This window comes from Centruroides vittatus, unplaced genomic scaffold (assembly GCF_030686945.1).
Source record: "Centruroides vittatus isolate TY-2023 unplaced genomic scaffold, ASM3068694v2 contig_911, whole genome shotgun sequence".
Taxonomy (NCBI): domain Eukaryota; kingdom Metazoa; phylum Arthropoda; class Arachnida; order Scorpiones; family Buthidae; genus Centruroides; species Centruroides vittatus.
This window is the reverse complement of record NW_027122600.1, coordinates 136,282-154,520: the sequence shown is the minus strand read 5'-3', so window position 1 is coordinate 154,520 and position 18,239 is coordinate 136,282. Positions and strand designations below refer to the sequence as shown.

The following is an 18,239-nucleotide window of genomic DNA, read 5'->3' as shown; positions in this document are numbered from 1 at the left end:
GCACGGCTCCAATTTAATGGACGGATACATAGCTTCATAGTCTAACACTGTGATAAATTCTTGCCCGGTTAAAGCAATGCCTTGTAATTTAGAGACGAGTTCACCCGCGTTTGAAACGGTGTAGCTATATTCTTTCAAATAAGCTATGAGGAGCTCATGCAGACCCCTTTCAAGGGGGAGTGTTGGGGATCTTGACTTGTCCACGATCGGCCGTATTTGTTTGCCTGGTTTATGGGCTTTAGCATAGCCAAAAAGCCTTGGTACCTCGGGAGACCGCATTGTTGCATTTCCTAGGCGTAGGTGTTTAGCTAGAGGTGAAGCTAATTTGACTGACTAATACTAACAAAAACATTGCATCCTATGATCACTTATGAGACTTTTCCCCCTCTAACATGGTTCAAAATTGCTCTTGGAATATAATATAATAATTTGATTCAATGAAATGCGACATAACTACAGATCTCTAGTGTCATGTGTCATATTTCTCTGTCACTATTTCTACTGCATCATTTTAATTATTTTATTAGACGAATTTTCATAACAGCAAATATCTAACAACTCAATCTCGTTAGTCTATTACAGTAATGTCATAAGTAGTACTTGAATAAAAATTTCAGAAAAAGTTGTGAAGAAATGTTGCCTTTCTGATGCTTTAAACTGCACTTACGATGATTGTATATGGAAAGATGTGAGCAATGAATCCAGTGTTAATTCAAAAGAGCCAACATGGGAAGTGAAATTTCTGACTTTGATAACATTTTTTAAATACAGTGATATATAATTTATTTTACTCACAATAAATATCAAACAAATTTAAGTCAACAGAATCAATTCTGTAGACATAAATTTATATTGAGTTGCTTATTTAAAAAATAAAAATCTACAGACAAGCATGTAGATATTAAGTTCCATCTTAAGTAAATGTGGAAATAATAAATTTTAGTCATAACCACAATAATAACTTACAACAAAGTAATTTTAATGAAATAAAACATGGTCATCGTGAGTGTTTTTAATGCTATACTGTACTGAAAAGCACAATATTGCATTAAAGACATATTAAAGTATTGGAAATATAGGAGTTTTACTTTGTAATAAACAGTAACATCGGTAATTTCTTTGTATCCCTTATCAAGAGTTTCACACTCCATTATGAAGGCATATTCCACAATCTGAGAACCACTAGAATAAGCAGAATCTACTGTATGACTATTAATTAGTTTATGTCAAGTATCTGTTAACCTAAAGGAATTTACTTTCAATATATTTTAAATAAATTTATCATCATCGATGCCATATTTTTTTTAATAATTCATTTAGTTACTTTTATTTATTTGAATTTGCGGAGATGTGTATTTCATTATATTGACTCATGCTTACCTAAAATATTCTGTTTTAACTACGTCACAATTTAAATAATATTGCTAAATAAATGTATTTGTTTAGAAAAAGTTATTATGCACTCAAATTCTAATAACTATTAAAATTATTATATACTTACATTTATAAATAACAAAATTAGATTTATTGCCCCCCAAACCAACTACTACTCATAGCAGTAACACGGTCATAAAACGATGCAGATTTAGTAACTGGCACATTGTTAGTACTGTTAGATAAATTTGGACTGGAGCTATGCATGCAGATACTTTTCAGAGGCGATAACTGAAAACAAATCAACTATGATTCCAGAACTCAAGCACAATTACGAATATAATAATAATAATAATAATGAAATTATAATTACCTCACTTGCTTTTTCTATTGATACAGATTGCTGGACTTTTGCTACAATAGGAAGAAGAGAAAAACGTCCAGTCGTGGTCGATACTGGAAGCAAATTATGTAATTCCGAATGGGTCGATTGGGTGGACGATCGAGGACCACTCATAGGCACTACTATATCAATTGGAGTTAATAAACCTAATAATAACTGAAAGACATATTTAAATTACAATTAATACATTCTCATATTACAAAATTTTTAATAAAAGATAAAAATTTATTTAATTAAAATCAAATAAATATACTGAATGATCCAAAAATAATAGTCAACCAAAAAATAAATAAATAATTCAATGATATTAGCATTGTAATAATTATACGCAGCAACCATCTAATCAAGAACCAAGTTAAATACTTTATATATTTCTTCACAAATAAATCAACAGCAGCAATGATTAAAAAGTCTTAATTAATTTCTCTGTTTTAATGGAGTATGAAACTTAGAATAAAACAAATTTCAGCACATTTGGACTTTTGTCCACTTCAGGAAACACTTTCATCATCACAGTAACAGGTTTCATAATCTATTAAAAATACAATCAAACACTGTTTATCCAGATCCTGTTCATCTTAACTGGCTTAAATAGTCATTTCTTTTTAAATTTTGCAATGTTTGTGAGAACAAATTGATATTTGATAGTAAACAAAGCTATGTATCCTTCTCTTGAAATAAATTTGTCCAATTCATGTAATTGGTTTGTGCATCAAAGTCAAGACTGTTGAATCTTGGTAAGTACAGAGTATTTAGTGTTTCATTTTTATTTTTATTTGAGTCAGAATTAAAGTTTCCTATCATTATACATAATGAAATAGCTAATTGAATAATAGAAATACAACAATAATCATTCTATAATTTATTTTAATAAACTAATTCAATTTGTAATGTTTTTTTAATCTAAAATTTTAAAATATTTTAACTTGCTTTCTAACTTGTATATCATTATAAAATTACCAGTATAGAGCCTTTCTATGCACTGAGAGTTTTATAACAATTCAAATTTGGAGGTTACGTAAAAAATCTCTTTTTATGTAACTTCCAAATATGGAAGCAGCAAATGTAGAGAGATGAAATCATAAATTTCACTTTATATTTATGTGACCAAACACAGTGATGTTGACAATAGTGCGCTTCCTCAGCAGCAGTTCCTCAAATCCAGCAATTATAATACTTGTCTACTATAAGAATAGATATGTATTATATCAACGGTGCAGTTCTCTTTATATTGCTTTAAAAATCAATTCATTAAATATTTCTTCAAAAAAACTGATGAGACTTCATAGGTTAAATCCAAAGAAGTTAACTGATGTTTTTTTGTCTGGACCGCATTTCATCAGAGACAAAAACTTCTGAGTGATATCTTCGTTATTCTTTATTCACTATGCATTTCGGGTACAGGATTTTTTTGTGTAACTTGCACCCCTCATCAGCTGTTTACATTTCTACAAATTGGTATAAATACAATTATTACAGTGATTATTATGGTAAAATTACAACTATTATTACAACTTCCATTATTTGGATAGATTTACAAAATAGTGAACTAACCTGTTTTATGTTTAGACATACAGCTACGCTGTGTTGATGTTGTATCCCCTAAGGCATTTCTAACTGTCTTTCTTTCTGTTTGCTTGCTCTTTAGCCCCTCCCATTTCCTCCCATACGTTGTCAATCTCCATGCCATTATTTAAGTTCATTGTTTTGTTTTTATTAAAAATTGCAAAGTGTTCTTTGAATTTACATAGATAACTGTCTTTTTCCCTGTGGATTATTTTTACACTTTTTTCATTGATTGTGCATCCAAACCTGCTGCAGTGATTTGTCCATGGTGATTGGTTATATTTAAGTCTAATTGCTGCTTCATGTTCTTTTATTCTGGTTCTGAGTTGTCTTCCTGTTTCTCCAATGTATATTGCTGGTTTTTTACATGCACATTTTATCTCATATACCACTCCTGCTTCGTTTAGTATTTTGTTATTTTTAATTTTATTGCTATTGATGATGTTTTTAATTTTATTTTTTTTAGTTTGGCTGCTAGTATAACACCATGTTTTCTGAAAACTTTTCTATATTTTTCAAATGTTCCTTTAATATAGGGGAATGACGTATATGTAATATTCTCATTCTTATTTTTAACATTGAATCTGTTTTTTTATAAATGTAGTTATCCATTTTTTTTTTTTTTGGAATCTGTTTGGGTAATTGTTTAAGATGAAAGTATTTATTAATTCATTTTTTTGTTTTTCTCTGTCTTCAGCCTTAGATGTTCTGTTCCATATCTTTGATAGAGCTGTTATAAAATTATTTCTTTTTATCATTATAGGACTATATGATTTATAATTAAGAAGTTTATTTACATTGCTGCTTTTTTTTGTAAGGTTTTATATTGATAGTGTTTTTTCCCGGTTTAAAGTTATGTCTACATCATGGGTGGCCAACAGTTTTTAACCCTGGGCCAAATTGGAAAGAAAAATTTTTTCACGGGTTGTATGAAATATTAAAATTAAATCATGTTAAATACAAATACACTGACTCGGGTGGCAGGTCAGGTTTGTTCGAACAGAAGTTCCTGACACATGTGCAATGTCATTTTACAATGTGAAAAAAAAAAAAAAAGGTCCACAGGCAGGAGGCATGGTGCGTCAGCATAAACAGAGTGACATGGCGGAATGGCAGATGAGTCTCAGTGTCTTTCATTCTTCAAACAGTGTAAATTTATAACAGACGAATACAAAACTTGTAGATCTCTACAATGGAATTTTTTTAAAAAATGAAGAAGTATTGCAAATCATCCATTCGACCAATTATTGGAAGTTAAGTAGCTAATATTGAAAAATTAATTGTGGGCCGCATAAACCCATTACGCAGGCTGTATGTTGGCCACCCCTGGTCTAGATAATTAATTTCATTTTTATTTTCTGTTTCACTTTTAAACTTCTAAACTATGATTTATTATTTTAATATCATCTGCTTATGCTATTATAGTAGATTTGAGTTGGCCAAGAATGTTGTTTATCTAAACAGAGAAGAAAAAACAACTTATGTTATCAGATACTTACAACTTGTTGTAATTATCTGATAACATGAAAGTATTATTATAAGAAACAACTGACCATGACAATATAAACAATAATGCAAACTGTAGGAATCAAAACCAAAACCAAAAATATAAGATAATAAATTTAATAAAGCCCACGAGGTGTTGAAGGGGATTGACTTTGAATGGAACCGACAAATGAAGATACAAGGCAAATACCATGGTAAAAACATTGTTCTCATGCATTTTCCTTTCTTAATACAAAAATAGTACATAGCCTATGTTTTTCTGGAAGGAATGAGCTTTCCAATAGAGAAAGAATTTTAAAAATTGGTTCAGTAGATTCCAACATTACCTCTAGCAAACAAACATTCTTGCTTTATATATTAGTATAGATATAGTTGTATATTAAATTAATATGTAATAAAATAATTTTAATTAAACTTTTTCAAATCATACCATTGATCGATGAACAACTTTTCGTAAATTTATTTGAAGTAATGGAGTAAAAACATTCAAATCAAAAGGATCTATTTGATTTTCCAATTGTGTTATTATTTCGTCAACGTCTTTATGGATAGGATGATTGGAATTTTCTTTCGGTCCCATCAATCCAACAAGAAACTTCATATCAAACATCATCTGTAACGCTCTTGTTTGAATAAGATTCGGATTATCTGATAATTTTTTTTCAGCAGCATTCTTATAAATTGGTAAAACACAATGAAATAATTCCAAGACCAAACCTTGAGTTACAGATCTATAAAAATTAATATAAACATATATTTAGCATTTTTAAAATTTTAAAAAACAATACAATTATAAATATATTTGGTTAAATTTTATATATTTTCATAGAATAAATACTTTTCTCATCCGTTTAAATAAGAAAAATTAATATTTTTGTAAGAGAATCATTGGTCAGATTTTTTATTGTTATATATATATATCTGAAAATAATTTGATTATTTTTATGATATCATCTGTTTCTGACAGGATATTTCATTTCTCCTTTATAACTAGAATCAAATGGAAATAACATTTCTATTAAAAAATCTGTCACATTTAGATGAAAGTTTTATTAATTTCCAGTGTTTATAAATAAGTGTTAGTTTATAATTAATTTATTTATATTTTAAAAATATTTTCAACGATTGAAATTTAAAAAATTAAATAAAAAATTTTATCCTCAACTTTTGATAAATTATTTCATATTTATCATTACTCACAATGCATTCAATATGATATTACATTACATTTAGAAATATGGAAAAATTTTGATCAGGGATTCCCAATCAGTTTGCTAACATACCCCAAAAAATTGATAGGCAATAATAATAGGCATTTATTTAATAGGCAATAAAAATTACTAGAAGTCATTTGGAGTCAGTGGACACTTTTTATTTTAAAATGTAATAAAAATAATAATTGGAATATCTTTAAAAATTTGTAAAAAATAAACTTTTGAATCTCAATTTACATTTAATAAAAAGAATTATTATTAATTCCTAATTAATTCTTTTTATTTCACGTTATTTATTCTTATTCCACATTAGTATAAAAAGAGGTTGACAAATTAAATCTAATCTAGTAATAGTCTCTTTAATCTGAAAAATATTGACGTCAATATTTTTTGGATTAAAGAGACTATTACTAGATCAACATATAATACAGCTACCATAGGAAATTTAATAAAAATTAAATCTAATTTTAAAATGAAACAAGTAAAAAAGGTTGGAAACCCGATTTATGTGATGATCATATTAGACCAATGTGTGAGATCTGGAATTCCATTAGATTCAAAATTGTAATAATTTTTCCCTAGTATAAACATCCTCGATAGAAAAAAATTCCTAGCCGAGAAAATATGCGTCCCTGGCCGTATAACTGTCAACTATCCATTGTTCTTCACTCTGTATACAGATCATCTTGCAACTTAAGTTTATAGTTAACGTCCAAATTCGTCATATATTTTTGGTCCCAGGAACACCTATGACTCGAATCGCAATTAACCATCAATCACGTGACTGATTTTCCCAGCCTAAAACTATAAAAGCCACTTCTTTCCCCCCTCTGGGGAGTCTCGTACCATCAGCCAGACCAACGCCATCGCAGGTCATCATCGCTCTAGACCCAAAGTTCCAGTGTCACCGCGCTCAGTCATGACTTTATAAAAGTGTGCCATTCCCAGATACCTATATACACTTCTTGGATATCTAAGTGCTAAATCGATAAGGAAATTAACCCTCATGGTTAATTTCCTTATCGATTTAGCTCACTGTAAACTCTCTCGAACCCCTACGTGAATTAGGGATATTAGTCCATGTTGTATTTTGTCCTTTGTTTAATTCAAATAAACCTTGTTTTACTTGTTCAATGGTGTCATTGACTCGAATATTGCTTTTGCCTTATCGTCAACCCCATCTCACCTCCCCTCCACTCGTCCAACAAGAAGAGTCCCGTCCCTCGGGATCGCAATCGTAAACTTAGCCATCTTGACAAGTGAAAGGTCAATGACCTGTAACCGGAAAGGGAGGTACGACTTCCTCCTACCTCCTTCAGATCTCACAAATGAGTCCTGAACTTCTTCAAGCCACTACCTTCTTGGTTCCATAAATTTATACCCAATGCTAGCCCCAAACCCATTTTCCCTTGTGTGAGAAAGGCTTGGAAATATTCTTAGAAAAACTTTTCTATGAACCTCATACTGTCCTTACCAGACATTGTTCTCCACATCTGGAACCATTAAACGCAATGGTTCTTCTTACCAGTTTTAACGTAGGAAAGGAAAAAGTTGTCAGTGACCCCAACCCTCACCTATGGTTGCTGTTTGGTATCTTGCCTCCAGCACCCCTCTGCTGCTCACTTGCTTCTTTTCACTCCCTAGATTTACTCACCACCCACAGGGGTGCAGTAGCATCCACTTTGGCAACCACTGTATTAGACTTTTAATCAGGATTAGATATAATTCATTTAGATGTTTTGATTCTGAATTTACTATAAACTGAAAACAAAACATCATGAAGTAGTTGAATATGACAATTCACAAGAAACTACTGTACTGATACAGTAGTTTCTTGTGAATATGAAACTATATACAGTAATTTCATATATAAAGTCATATATAATATACTGTATTTACTTGAATATAAGATGACCTTGCATATAGATGAGGTGTGACTTTAAAGATCAAAATAAAAAACATTAGATTTATTAATACAATTCTAATTTTATTTCATTTAATAACAAATAAAATATCAAATGCATGTAAATGCACATATTGTCCCACAAAAATTACTGACATTTTCAACTTCAAGGAAAATTCAAGGTAAAATCGACAACATAATTTGTTCATGTAAAGCTGGACAATTGGGAACCTTTTTTTGCCAATTCTTAACAGTTGAATTCACTCTTCGCCAATTATACTTATGAGTTTCTTCAAATTCTAATTTCCAAACAGTCATCTGTTTTCACGTGGGAATGAATTAAAACTTATATTGGGCTCCCATGTAATTTTGGAATTCAATTCAAAAGCTTTGCTTTTCCTATTGCTATTCATCTTTACTCCTGACAATACACAAGAATGATTCAAATGACCCAGATAAAATACTTTTGTTTTTAAACACCAGAAGGTGAGAATCTGGTAAAAAATGCAAATACACAGTTTACAAAAATTATACAAAAACAAAAAGAATCCTTTGCTTGCACATATAGGATGACCTAGGTTTTTGAAACAGTGAAAAATGGATAAAAACCTTGTCTTATATGTGAGTAAATATGGTATAACTTTTTCCAAAGTACTTCAAAAGCATTGTGCTTTGTTTGTGACTCCAATAAAATAGGTCTCTTGTAAATTTAAAAAAGCAAAAAAAAAAACTATCAATATTTTATGAAAAAAAAATGACATTATATTATTCAACAAAATATTATTTCATTAAATAATAATTTCATATTAAATATAGTCTGACATAATTATCAATTTTTCAATTCTAATTATATGTTTGATTTTGATATTTTGAAATATGAAATCAATTTATCTTAAGTTGAAAAACTTGCTCTAATGATGATTATTTTTTAGAAATTATTAAAATTTTCAATCCCAACAAAAATTTTTTTAAAGATTTTAATCAAATTAATTAATTATACTGTATACAAAGACAATGAGGTATGCCAAATTAGAATAGCATCAGCTTACTACAGGGGCAGTATTCCAATTTTTATCATCTTAAATTTCAATAAATAAATAAATTATGATTTAAAAGTTACCTGTTCAAAGCATGTCCACCGGCTTTATTAATACTGCAACATAATTTGTAAAGCACAGAGTGTAATTGTGGAGATATCTGAAAAACATTATTAAATATTAAATAAACGATTTTAAAATTATCTATTACTTAAATATTTCTAGAAGATAAAAATGTAAGATTCACACTCAAGAAAAGCACATTATAAAAATAAAAAAACAAAAAAATTACAGTAATTCGACCTAATTAAATTTTTAATTCTTCAAATTCACTAGGGAAGTGCATAAAAAAATTAAGTTTTACACTTTTTATTCTTGTATGTGTTTACAGATATGTTGTATATGCTATAATAATGCTTTTTGTTATCACAAATTAAGGAATTGTGAATTCATCATCATTATTTACTTCTTACTTATATTATGGAGTCTTTATACATTTATAAAACTAAGTAAAAAATCATTACAACTTTTTAACACATGAGCAATGTTTCCATTATTAACAGATTCTAAAATTATAGAGAAACTAATTTTCTGATCCAGCAAAGATTTAACAAAAATTTTCATCTTCTCACAACCATTTTCAGATTAATTCTGAGAAAATCATAAATAAAATCTTAATTATGACAGTTTTGAAAAGCTAAAATTATTCATTAAATAAATAATCTTGTTAGATTAGATTATTTTTCTTATTATTATACTGCCACTTATCATGTGGATGAGTTACCAATTATTACCTGGACCTCTGTCCAATCTTTGCTTCCGGAACTATTAGTTCAGATTAATTATTACAGATGTTTATATTTGTATATGAACATCTTGCCAAGGTAAAGCAATAGCTAGCTGAGTGCCACAGTGGGAGTTCATAGGCTATGGGTGCTGACTGGAAATGAGGAGATCGGTTGGAGGTCTGGGTAGTGTAACTGGCAATGCATCTGGACGGTAAGAGGCAGTTGCAGGTTCGAGTCCCACTTTGGGCTGATTCTTTTCTTCTAGAACATTCTAAATTAATTAATAAATATTAAATTTAATACAAGATAGTGCTTAATGTCTATCTCTAGGCCAAAATACTTAACATTTCTTCATACTCTAACTGGACTTATTACATAAAATCTCACCGATCTCACAAATTGTTTAAAATGAAGAAATTTTTTATATTAAAGTTTACTATAAGCTAGAAATCTGTCCAATGTAGAAACAGAAAAGGTTTTTGGCTACAAAGACATAACTTAACCTCGATAAAACAGGAAATTAAAATTTCACTTGTAGACAAACAAATAAAATCTTAAGGCAGGACCATTGAGTACTTGTATGCTGCCCAGGTAGAGATTGCCCCTTTTTTTTAAACAAATGATGTATGTAGAATGTTTCTTTATTAATAAAATGCATTCATAAATATAATATTTTTTAAAAAGTAAAAATAACATTAATTTATAAAGGGAGTAACCACCAATGTCTCCAAATTATCTCTAGCTCCTCTTTTCTCAATGGTCATGCCTCGATGTATGACAGTCATTGAAAAGAATGCCAAACTATATTCTGAGAATGACTTTGAACATTGTCAGAGAAACAAAGATCACACGACAAGAGGACATGCGAATAAAAATCTTTGTTAATATTAAATATTATATTTGCAAAACATTAATATTAAATGTTTATATTTGCAAAACAGTTTTTGTTGGAATTAACCAGGGGGAGAAACAATAACTTCTAAGAATCAAATAGTTTTCTGCAAATTGAGTTCTCAAGAACAAGCAATAAAATTACATTTGTCACTAACAATGAAAATAAGATAGTCTTGCTGCCAGTTTGTCTTGTACAGAGTAGTTAATAACTAACCAGCACAGAATATTCAAGAGCAAGTTGATCAACATGCCGATAATTACAGACTGAAGTAAACAATTAATTAGAAATTTAGAGTATTAAAAAATTTCTCAAGAAGTCAAATCATAAAATAATTTGGTCTCTGTATTACTGTAATGTGATTAGAATTTTTGACAGTGGAGCAAGTCACCAATTTTGCATCTGAGAAGTATTTAAATACCTAGAAAATGAGAAATTTTTGCATTCCAATAGTTCTCAATTCTTTCATTTGAATACTCCCATCTTTAGTTAGGATTACTTTGAATTAATTTGGACTAGTCCTAGTTATAAAATTTTTTTACACTTGTAAAAGGGATTTTATTATAAAAAATGAACTTAACTGTGTGACATTAATTACAGACAAATTACAAGATTACTTACAAGATTAATTACAAATAATTTGGTATTATTTAAAGAAAAAAATACCAAAACTTGTTCAAAATAAAAATAATAATACTGTGTTATTTTGTTTCATGCAGGTTTTACTATACGTTAAAAGTATTTTTCTTTGATTAATTTTTAAAACTTACTTGTACTGGAATAGAAATGGTTGATTTTACAACATTTCCATCTTCAGATTCTTCTTTAATTTCTATTTTATCCCATTGCTATTTTATTAAAATAATAATAATATAGATTAAATTTAAAATTAAATTAAATTTTTCTGTATTAAAATAATAATTAAATATTTTTATAAAATATAAGTAATACTAATTAAATAAAAACTGCTTAATTTGTCACTCTAGTACCAAAAGGTCCCATCCACTCTGAATAAAATTTTACATGAAAGTGATTCAGAGTTTAAGTAGTTATTTATCTGTGTAAATAATATTCTACAGCAATGATATTTATTGAGCAATTAATTCTCTATGAATGCTTCATATGAGCTACACTAAATACCTTGCCTGATGTTGACTCGATTGTGTTGGACCAAATTTGGATAGAACAATATGCATCTGAGTATTCATGAAAAACCAAAAAAACATGGTTTTACCTGCTTTACTACTTAATATTAAAAGGTTTTTGTTGATATTTTGACAATGTTTATTATAATAATTATATTACTGTAATTTCTGTATAAGATATTGAACCCAAACAGACAACATGGACTCAAAAGAAAAAAACAAAAAAGCACGATAATGCATTCTGTGTATCTGTTCATCTTATTTTAAAATGGCAGTATATTATTGGTGATCCAGCAAGGATATATAAGATAATGTGCTCTGTAGATCATCCTTCTCTTAACTCAAAATAGTGTTTTAAACATAACTTTCAGTATGCCAAACAACTGCTCTTGTATGTTCTCAATGCAATGTTTCCTGAAATTCTGAAGCTTCTGTCTATTAAAGTTTTGTATATCTCCATCAATAAAATCATTTTGAAGAGGAAAAGTTTTTATATTTAATGGTATTTATTTCAATAACAAATAGAAATGCTTGAAAAATAAAATCTTTCTTATGTATTTGCAGAACTGTGAAAGAATTTCTTCTGTTACGATATAATAATATAGATACAATATAACTGTTGTTATATCATAATGTTAACCCTTTGCCCCCGAAGGTAACAATCGATCGGTACCCTGGCTTTTTAAGCAAAACTTTGAGGGTACCGATGCATCGTTACTTTGGTAAATATCGATTTTTGTAAAATTTATCGAACAACAGATGTCAGCACTTGACGGCATCGTCTATCGTCTGTTTTACATATTTTTGTCCAGGTGGTGTTTTGTTGACTTAAAAAATTTTAATTAATGCTATTTTTTCTTAAAAAATTGCTAGAAAAAAATAAATTATTTCATTTTTCGCATATTCATGTAACAATATTACTATAATAAGTTCATTTATGCTATAATAAGTTTATTTAGCTATAATAAGTTTATTTAGCTATAATAAGTCAATGTGTTATAAATATTCAAGTTGTGGCATTCAGTTCTGATATTTTATATATTTTCTTAATTTTTAATTTTTATTTTAATTGAAAATATCAACAAATGTTACATGTATTGCTACTGGTAATCACATGTTTATTACAAAAATATATAATCTCGTTCAATATGAAGTGAATAAAGTATAATAGTTCATTATATTAGTTGATAGCAGCATAAAATTTTGATTTCAATCAAATGTTTGCTATAATGTGCGATAATTTCACAACGAATAAACATACATGCATAAGTGTTATATCGAATTGTACAAAACAATATTCTACGTCTTTCTGGCTCAGTGCCAGCAAACAACTATGTAACTAGACAACGTTAATTTTCACAAAATGTTACAAATTATCAAGTTTGTGTGTCAGTTCTGATATATATTATTTTTTTCTTATAAATTTTTCTAATAAAATATATTCAAAAATATCATATTTAAAACTAAAGATATTAATAAATGTAAGTGATTTTTTTCATACAGCTATAATTATTATTTGATTTTTGGTGGATTTTTAAAATAATATCACCTGACTGACCTATATTGCCTTAGGAGGGATTGCAAAATAAACCTAAACAAGATGTTGGGGGTAAAGGGTTAATTATACTGGAAGAGATTGAACTGATGGTCCGGGTAGAGTAATTGGCAATGCATCCGCATGGCAAGTGGCCGTTGCAGGTTTGTGTCCTGCTCCAAGCCAATTCTTTTCTTCCAGTTTAATCTAAAATTGTTAAATTTGATACAAGATGGCACCTAATACCTCCAAGGTCAAATTTACCAGTTATTTATAACTATTTAGACTCAATGTCATACGACAGTTGGTACTGCCTTATTTATAATGTATTGAGTTTTTGTTAAGATGTTTATATTTGCAAAACAGTTTCATTTTAGAATATAAGATGCCATCAGATCTAAGATACACCTTAATTTCTATATGTTTGCCCAAGAAATTTTTTTAACAGACAACTCAGGACAAATTTATGTCAGCAGAATCAGTATTTATTCAATTAAAATTTGCCATGTTAGACTCTCTTGAATCAACAGTAATGTTGTTTTAGTCATGTTCCTGAGTATTAGTTTTATTTTTAGTAAATTAAAACTATGCTAATCAACACCGAGTTTGATTTACACATCTTCCTACATGCAATCATATTTAGTATCATTTAAAGCATCAGAAATGCAACATTTGAAAAAGTGCTGCACAACTTTTTCTGGTATTTTCATACCTGTAGTTACAATGTCACCATAAGAGACTTAACAAGATTGAGCTAAGTTTACCTCTTAAATATTTTGTATTACTAATATTGGCGTAATAAAATCGTTAAAACGACATAATGCAATTAACGACAAGAGAAACAAGACACACAAAACTAAACATAGCTAATCATGACATATTATATCAAATCTACGATGTACAGTACCTATTTTCAAAGATACTAAAACCTGAAACAAGTGCATCTTATATTTGAGTAAATATAGTAGATTGAGAGAGAATTTTTGCCCCTTTAAAACTGGGAAAAAGCATTGACTAATATTCAGACCAATATGGTAATAAAATAATTGAAATAATATGTGATCAACTAAAATTTTATTATTTTCATTTATGTCTAATAATGTTTAAATTGAACATTAACTAGATTTATGATTAAAATTCTAATAATAGATATAAAAGTTTTATATTTAAATAATAATTTTCTTTATACAAACCACAACAAATTTAAGAATTGAAGATGGAGAACAATCATTTAATATTTCTCCAAGTTTATTTACTTCTTTTCTTACAACATATTTACACCAAGTTCTAAAAAATAATATTTTAAATTAGCATATATTTAAATAATTTGAAAAAAATAATAAAAGACAAAAATCTCACTTGTAAGTCATATCACTATGATCTGATATAAGAGTTTTTACACGTTCCCAGCATAATTTTTCTTCCTAAAATATGCATATATTGAAAAATAATTAATTTTTCTGTTTTAATCATTTTATTTTCTCAAACTCTTAATAGATATATATTGTAAATTACAGGTTTAGATATGCAAGTTAAAACCCTTAAATCATTTATTGATAATGATATAGTTGCTTTTAAGATTGAATAACCTAAATTTTTCTGCAGATTTTGCTTTTGGAATAATTCTAAAATTATCATTCTTGAAGCATGAAAAACATATTCGCAAAATTTTCTACTTATATACAATTTAATCTCACTCATGAATTCCCACATCTTTAGTAATTATGCATTAAAAAATTTCTATTATGAATTAGACAGTCATAATATGGTTTTCATTATACCATTAGACAGATTTATCAATAGACAAAATGCAATACTTATTAAAAACTATATATAGGTTGTTCCATAAGTTTGGAACGATAGGAAATATGCTGATCTTTGCTTATTTTTTTACAGGTAAAGCACAACACTGAGTAAAGAGGAACAAATTCAAATCTATTAAAAAAGATTAAGAAAAATTATTCTTGACTTTTTGTATTTACCAAAGTTGGGTATTGAACTACTTAAAATTATATTAAAAATATATAAGTTTTGATAGAACTTTGTAGTTATCCTTTTCATTTTCCTGATTTTTCATCCAAGGTGATTGTTAAAATAACCATAAACTGGTATTAAAAGACTTTAAAACCGTTGCCTTGTTATTTTTTAAATTTTTCTCATAAATGCATTTTGATCTTCCGATCGTCATCAGTATATTATTACACATCATAGGACATAGTTTACCTATGATGTGTGATGTTGGGAAAGAGATAAAAATTTGTAGTTATCCTTTACAAAGTTTTATCAAAATTTATATATTTTAAGTAGAACAAATTCGAGTTATTTTGATGATGGGAATTCCACAATCAGTATAGAATTGTTGAAGAGTTTAGATTGCATCCAGGCTTCCCACCAATCACACACAGTGGTCTAGATGCAGTCTGTTAAACTCTTCAGTGACCTCACTGACTGTGGACCCGACTATCAGAATAACTTGAATTAGTTCTTCCACACTCAGCACCATGCTTTATTGGTAAAAGAATAAACATCAGCATAATTCCTATGGTTCCGTTTCAAACTTAGGGGACACTGTATATTATATATGATAGTTAAGACATGTCTAATATTCAAAATATATTTATTTTAAAATTGAAATTGAAAAATTTTAGCTGAAATTTGAGTATTTTTGAAAAACCATCACTTCAACTGATTATATACAACATTATCTTTTATTTCTAATCATAACAAAAATAAATGAATTAAATTTTGATATTAAAAATGCAAAATCTAGTTAATAATTACGTTTAATTTTTAATAATTAATAATTACCTTTTCATTTCCAGTTTTTGTTTTATATGAAACAACAGATGAATTATTTGAAGCTAGACATAACCAAATATGTTGGCATAAATCAATTAAACTACAACAAAACTGACCTAAAAATAACAATCTAAAAAGAAATAATAAACTTATGTAATCACTTTTAATCATTAAATTTAAAATAATTTATATTCTAATACACTTATCCAAGCCAAACAATCTTCCAGATTATCAGGCTATTCTAAGACTAATTTCAAGAATTAAATATAAAATAATTTGGATAGAGGTGGGCAGTAAGGCCACCATCTCTTGATAAATTTAATAATTATAAATAAATTAATTTTTAATTTTAATTTAGAAAGTTCTGGAAAAAAAGAATTGGCCCAAAGCAAGATTCAAACTTGAAACTCTTGCTTACTACTGTGTAGATGAATTTCCAGTAATGTTGCCCAGACCTCTATCCAATCTACGTCTCCAAAACTATTAGAAATTTAGGTACAACCATACTCATCACCCACAGCACCAACCACAGAGCTATACTACTGGAGCAGCAGCCCCTGGAATCAAGTGAAGCCAGTATATGCACATGCAGGACAGAAGTTCCCATCTTGAGCATGGAAGGAACATAGTAAGCTTGTTGCTTAAAGTTGTAATTCGATGAAACAATTCTGCTTTTTGTTTATTTATTAAGGTTTTTGATTAACTCAAAAGCTTCGAATTGGTATTACTCACCACTATGTGCATCAGAAAAGCTTTAAAATTAACAATAAGAAATAAATTTTATAGTTAATAAAGAAAACATATTTTAAACTTCTTTTATTTAACTGACATGATACACTACTTGTAACCCAAATAAAATGCAATGAGTAGTGGTACTATATGTTTACTGTACATGTAAATTTACATCTTTATTTTTATTTGTTGAATATGGAAAAATGATGAAATGTGCTGTCTATAGAAATTACGATTTATCAAAACCCAACTTTTAATGTAAATTATTGGCTTTGGTAGGATTTAAGGCAAAACACTTATACATCATAAGACAATTTTTGATGTTAAATCTCATCTTATAACTGAAATTTTTTACAATGCCACAAAAATTAGCTTATCTCAGCCAAGATATTAAATATTTCAAAAATAAATCCAGCAACAAGTTGCATAATTTTCCCAGCTGTTATTAGATTTTGTTTAAAAAATACCTTTTATATTTTTAATTATAATGAATAAAATTGTGTATGGTGTCATCCATTACACAATTTTATTAAAAAACTTTTTATATTATTAATTATTATAAAGTGGCAAAACACTTAATTTAGAAGGTAAAGTTTTATATATAAAAAAATATATATATATATATATATATATATATATATACCGTATTTTACGAACTATAAGATGCTACAGACTATAAGACACACCTTAATTTTTAAGCAACTTTTAAAATAAAAATACCTATAAGACGCTACGGACTATAAGACGCACCTGAATTTTGGAGGCAATTTTTCAAAGAAAAAAGTGCGTCTTATAGTCTGTAAAATACGGTATATATATATATTTTTTTCAATATGATATGTTTCAGCTGAACTGTGTATTCAAGAATGTTTTTCAATATGATATATTTCAGCTGAACTGTGGTTCAGCTGAAATATATCATATTGAAAAACATTCTTAAAATTATCCAAGGATATTTTTCAAATGCTCTTTTTACATTCCCTCATGTTGTGAATACAGAGCAAGGAACATAGCAATGGAAAGTATTGGAATTGTGTCAAATTTATATATATAAATGCTAATAATGAGTAAAATTTCCTTTCTTAATCATTACCCCATCCTGAGATATTAAACAAAATAGATGCCACCCCACACACATGCGCGCACAAGAGATTTACAAAAAAACTCTGAGGGTAAAATTTGACACAATTCCAATACTTTCCATTGCTATGTTCCTTGCTCTGTATACACAACACGAGGGAATGTAAAAAGAGCATTTGAAAAATATCCTTGGATAATTTTAAGAATGTTTTTCAATATGATATATTTCAGTTAAACCACAGTTCAGCAGAAATATATCATATTGA

At 28.2% G+C, this 18,239-nt stretch overlaps 1 protein-coding gene across 3 annotated transcripts in view; it reads right to left on the bottom strand.

Annotated features, from left to right (window-relative positions):
• The window catches only part of Cog1 (conserved oligomeric Golgi complex subunit 1), a 48,941-nt gene that overhangs the window by 16,925 nt on the left and 13,777 nt on the right, over window positions 1-18,239 (bottom strand). For 2 of the 3 annotated variants that reach the window (XM_067281169.1, XM_067281170.1), the window contains exons 21-27: window positions 16,171-16,291; window positions 14,722-14,786; window positions 14,556-14,649; window positions 11,454-11,531; window positions 9,087-9,163; window positions 5,280-5,580; window positions 1,748-1,933 (exon numbers count right to left, since the gene is read on the bottom strand). In XM_067281169.1, coding sequence (XP_067137270.1) covers window positions 1,748-1,933; window positions 5,280-5,580; window positions 9,087-9,163; window positions 11,454-11,531; window positions 14,556-14,649; window positions 14,722-14,786; window positions 16,171-16,291 — 922 coding nt within the window. Of the gene's footprint in view, window positions 1-1,501; window positions 1,666-1,747; window positions 1,934-5,279; window positions 5,581-9,086; window positions 9,164-11,453; window positions 11,532-14,555; window positions 14,650-14,721; window positions 14,787-16,170; window positions 16,292-18,239 lie in introns of all 3 variants that reach the window. The other variant, XM_067281168.1, reaches the window with a different exon arrangement.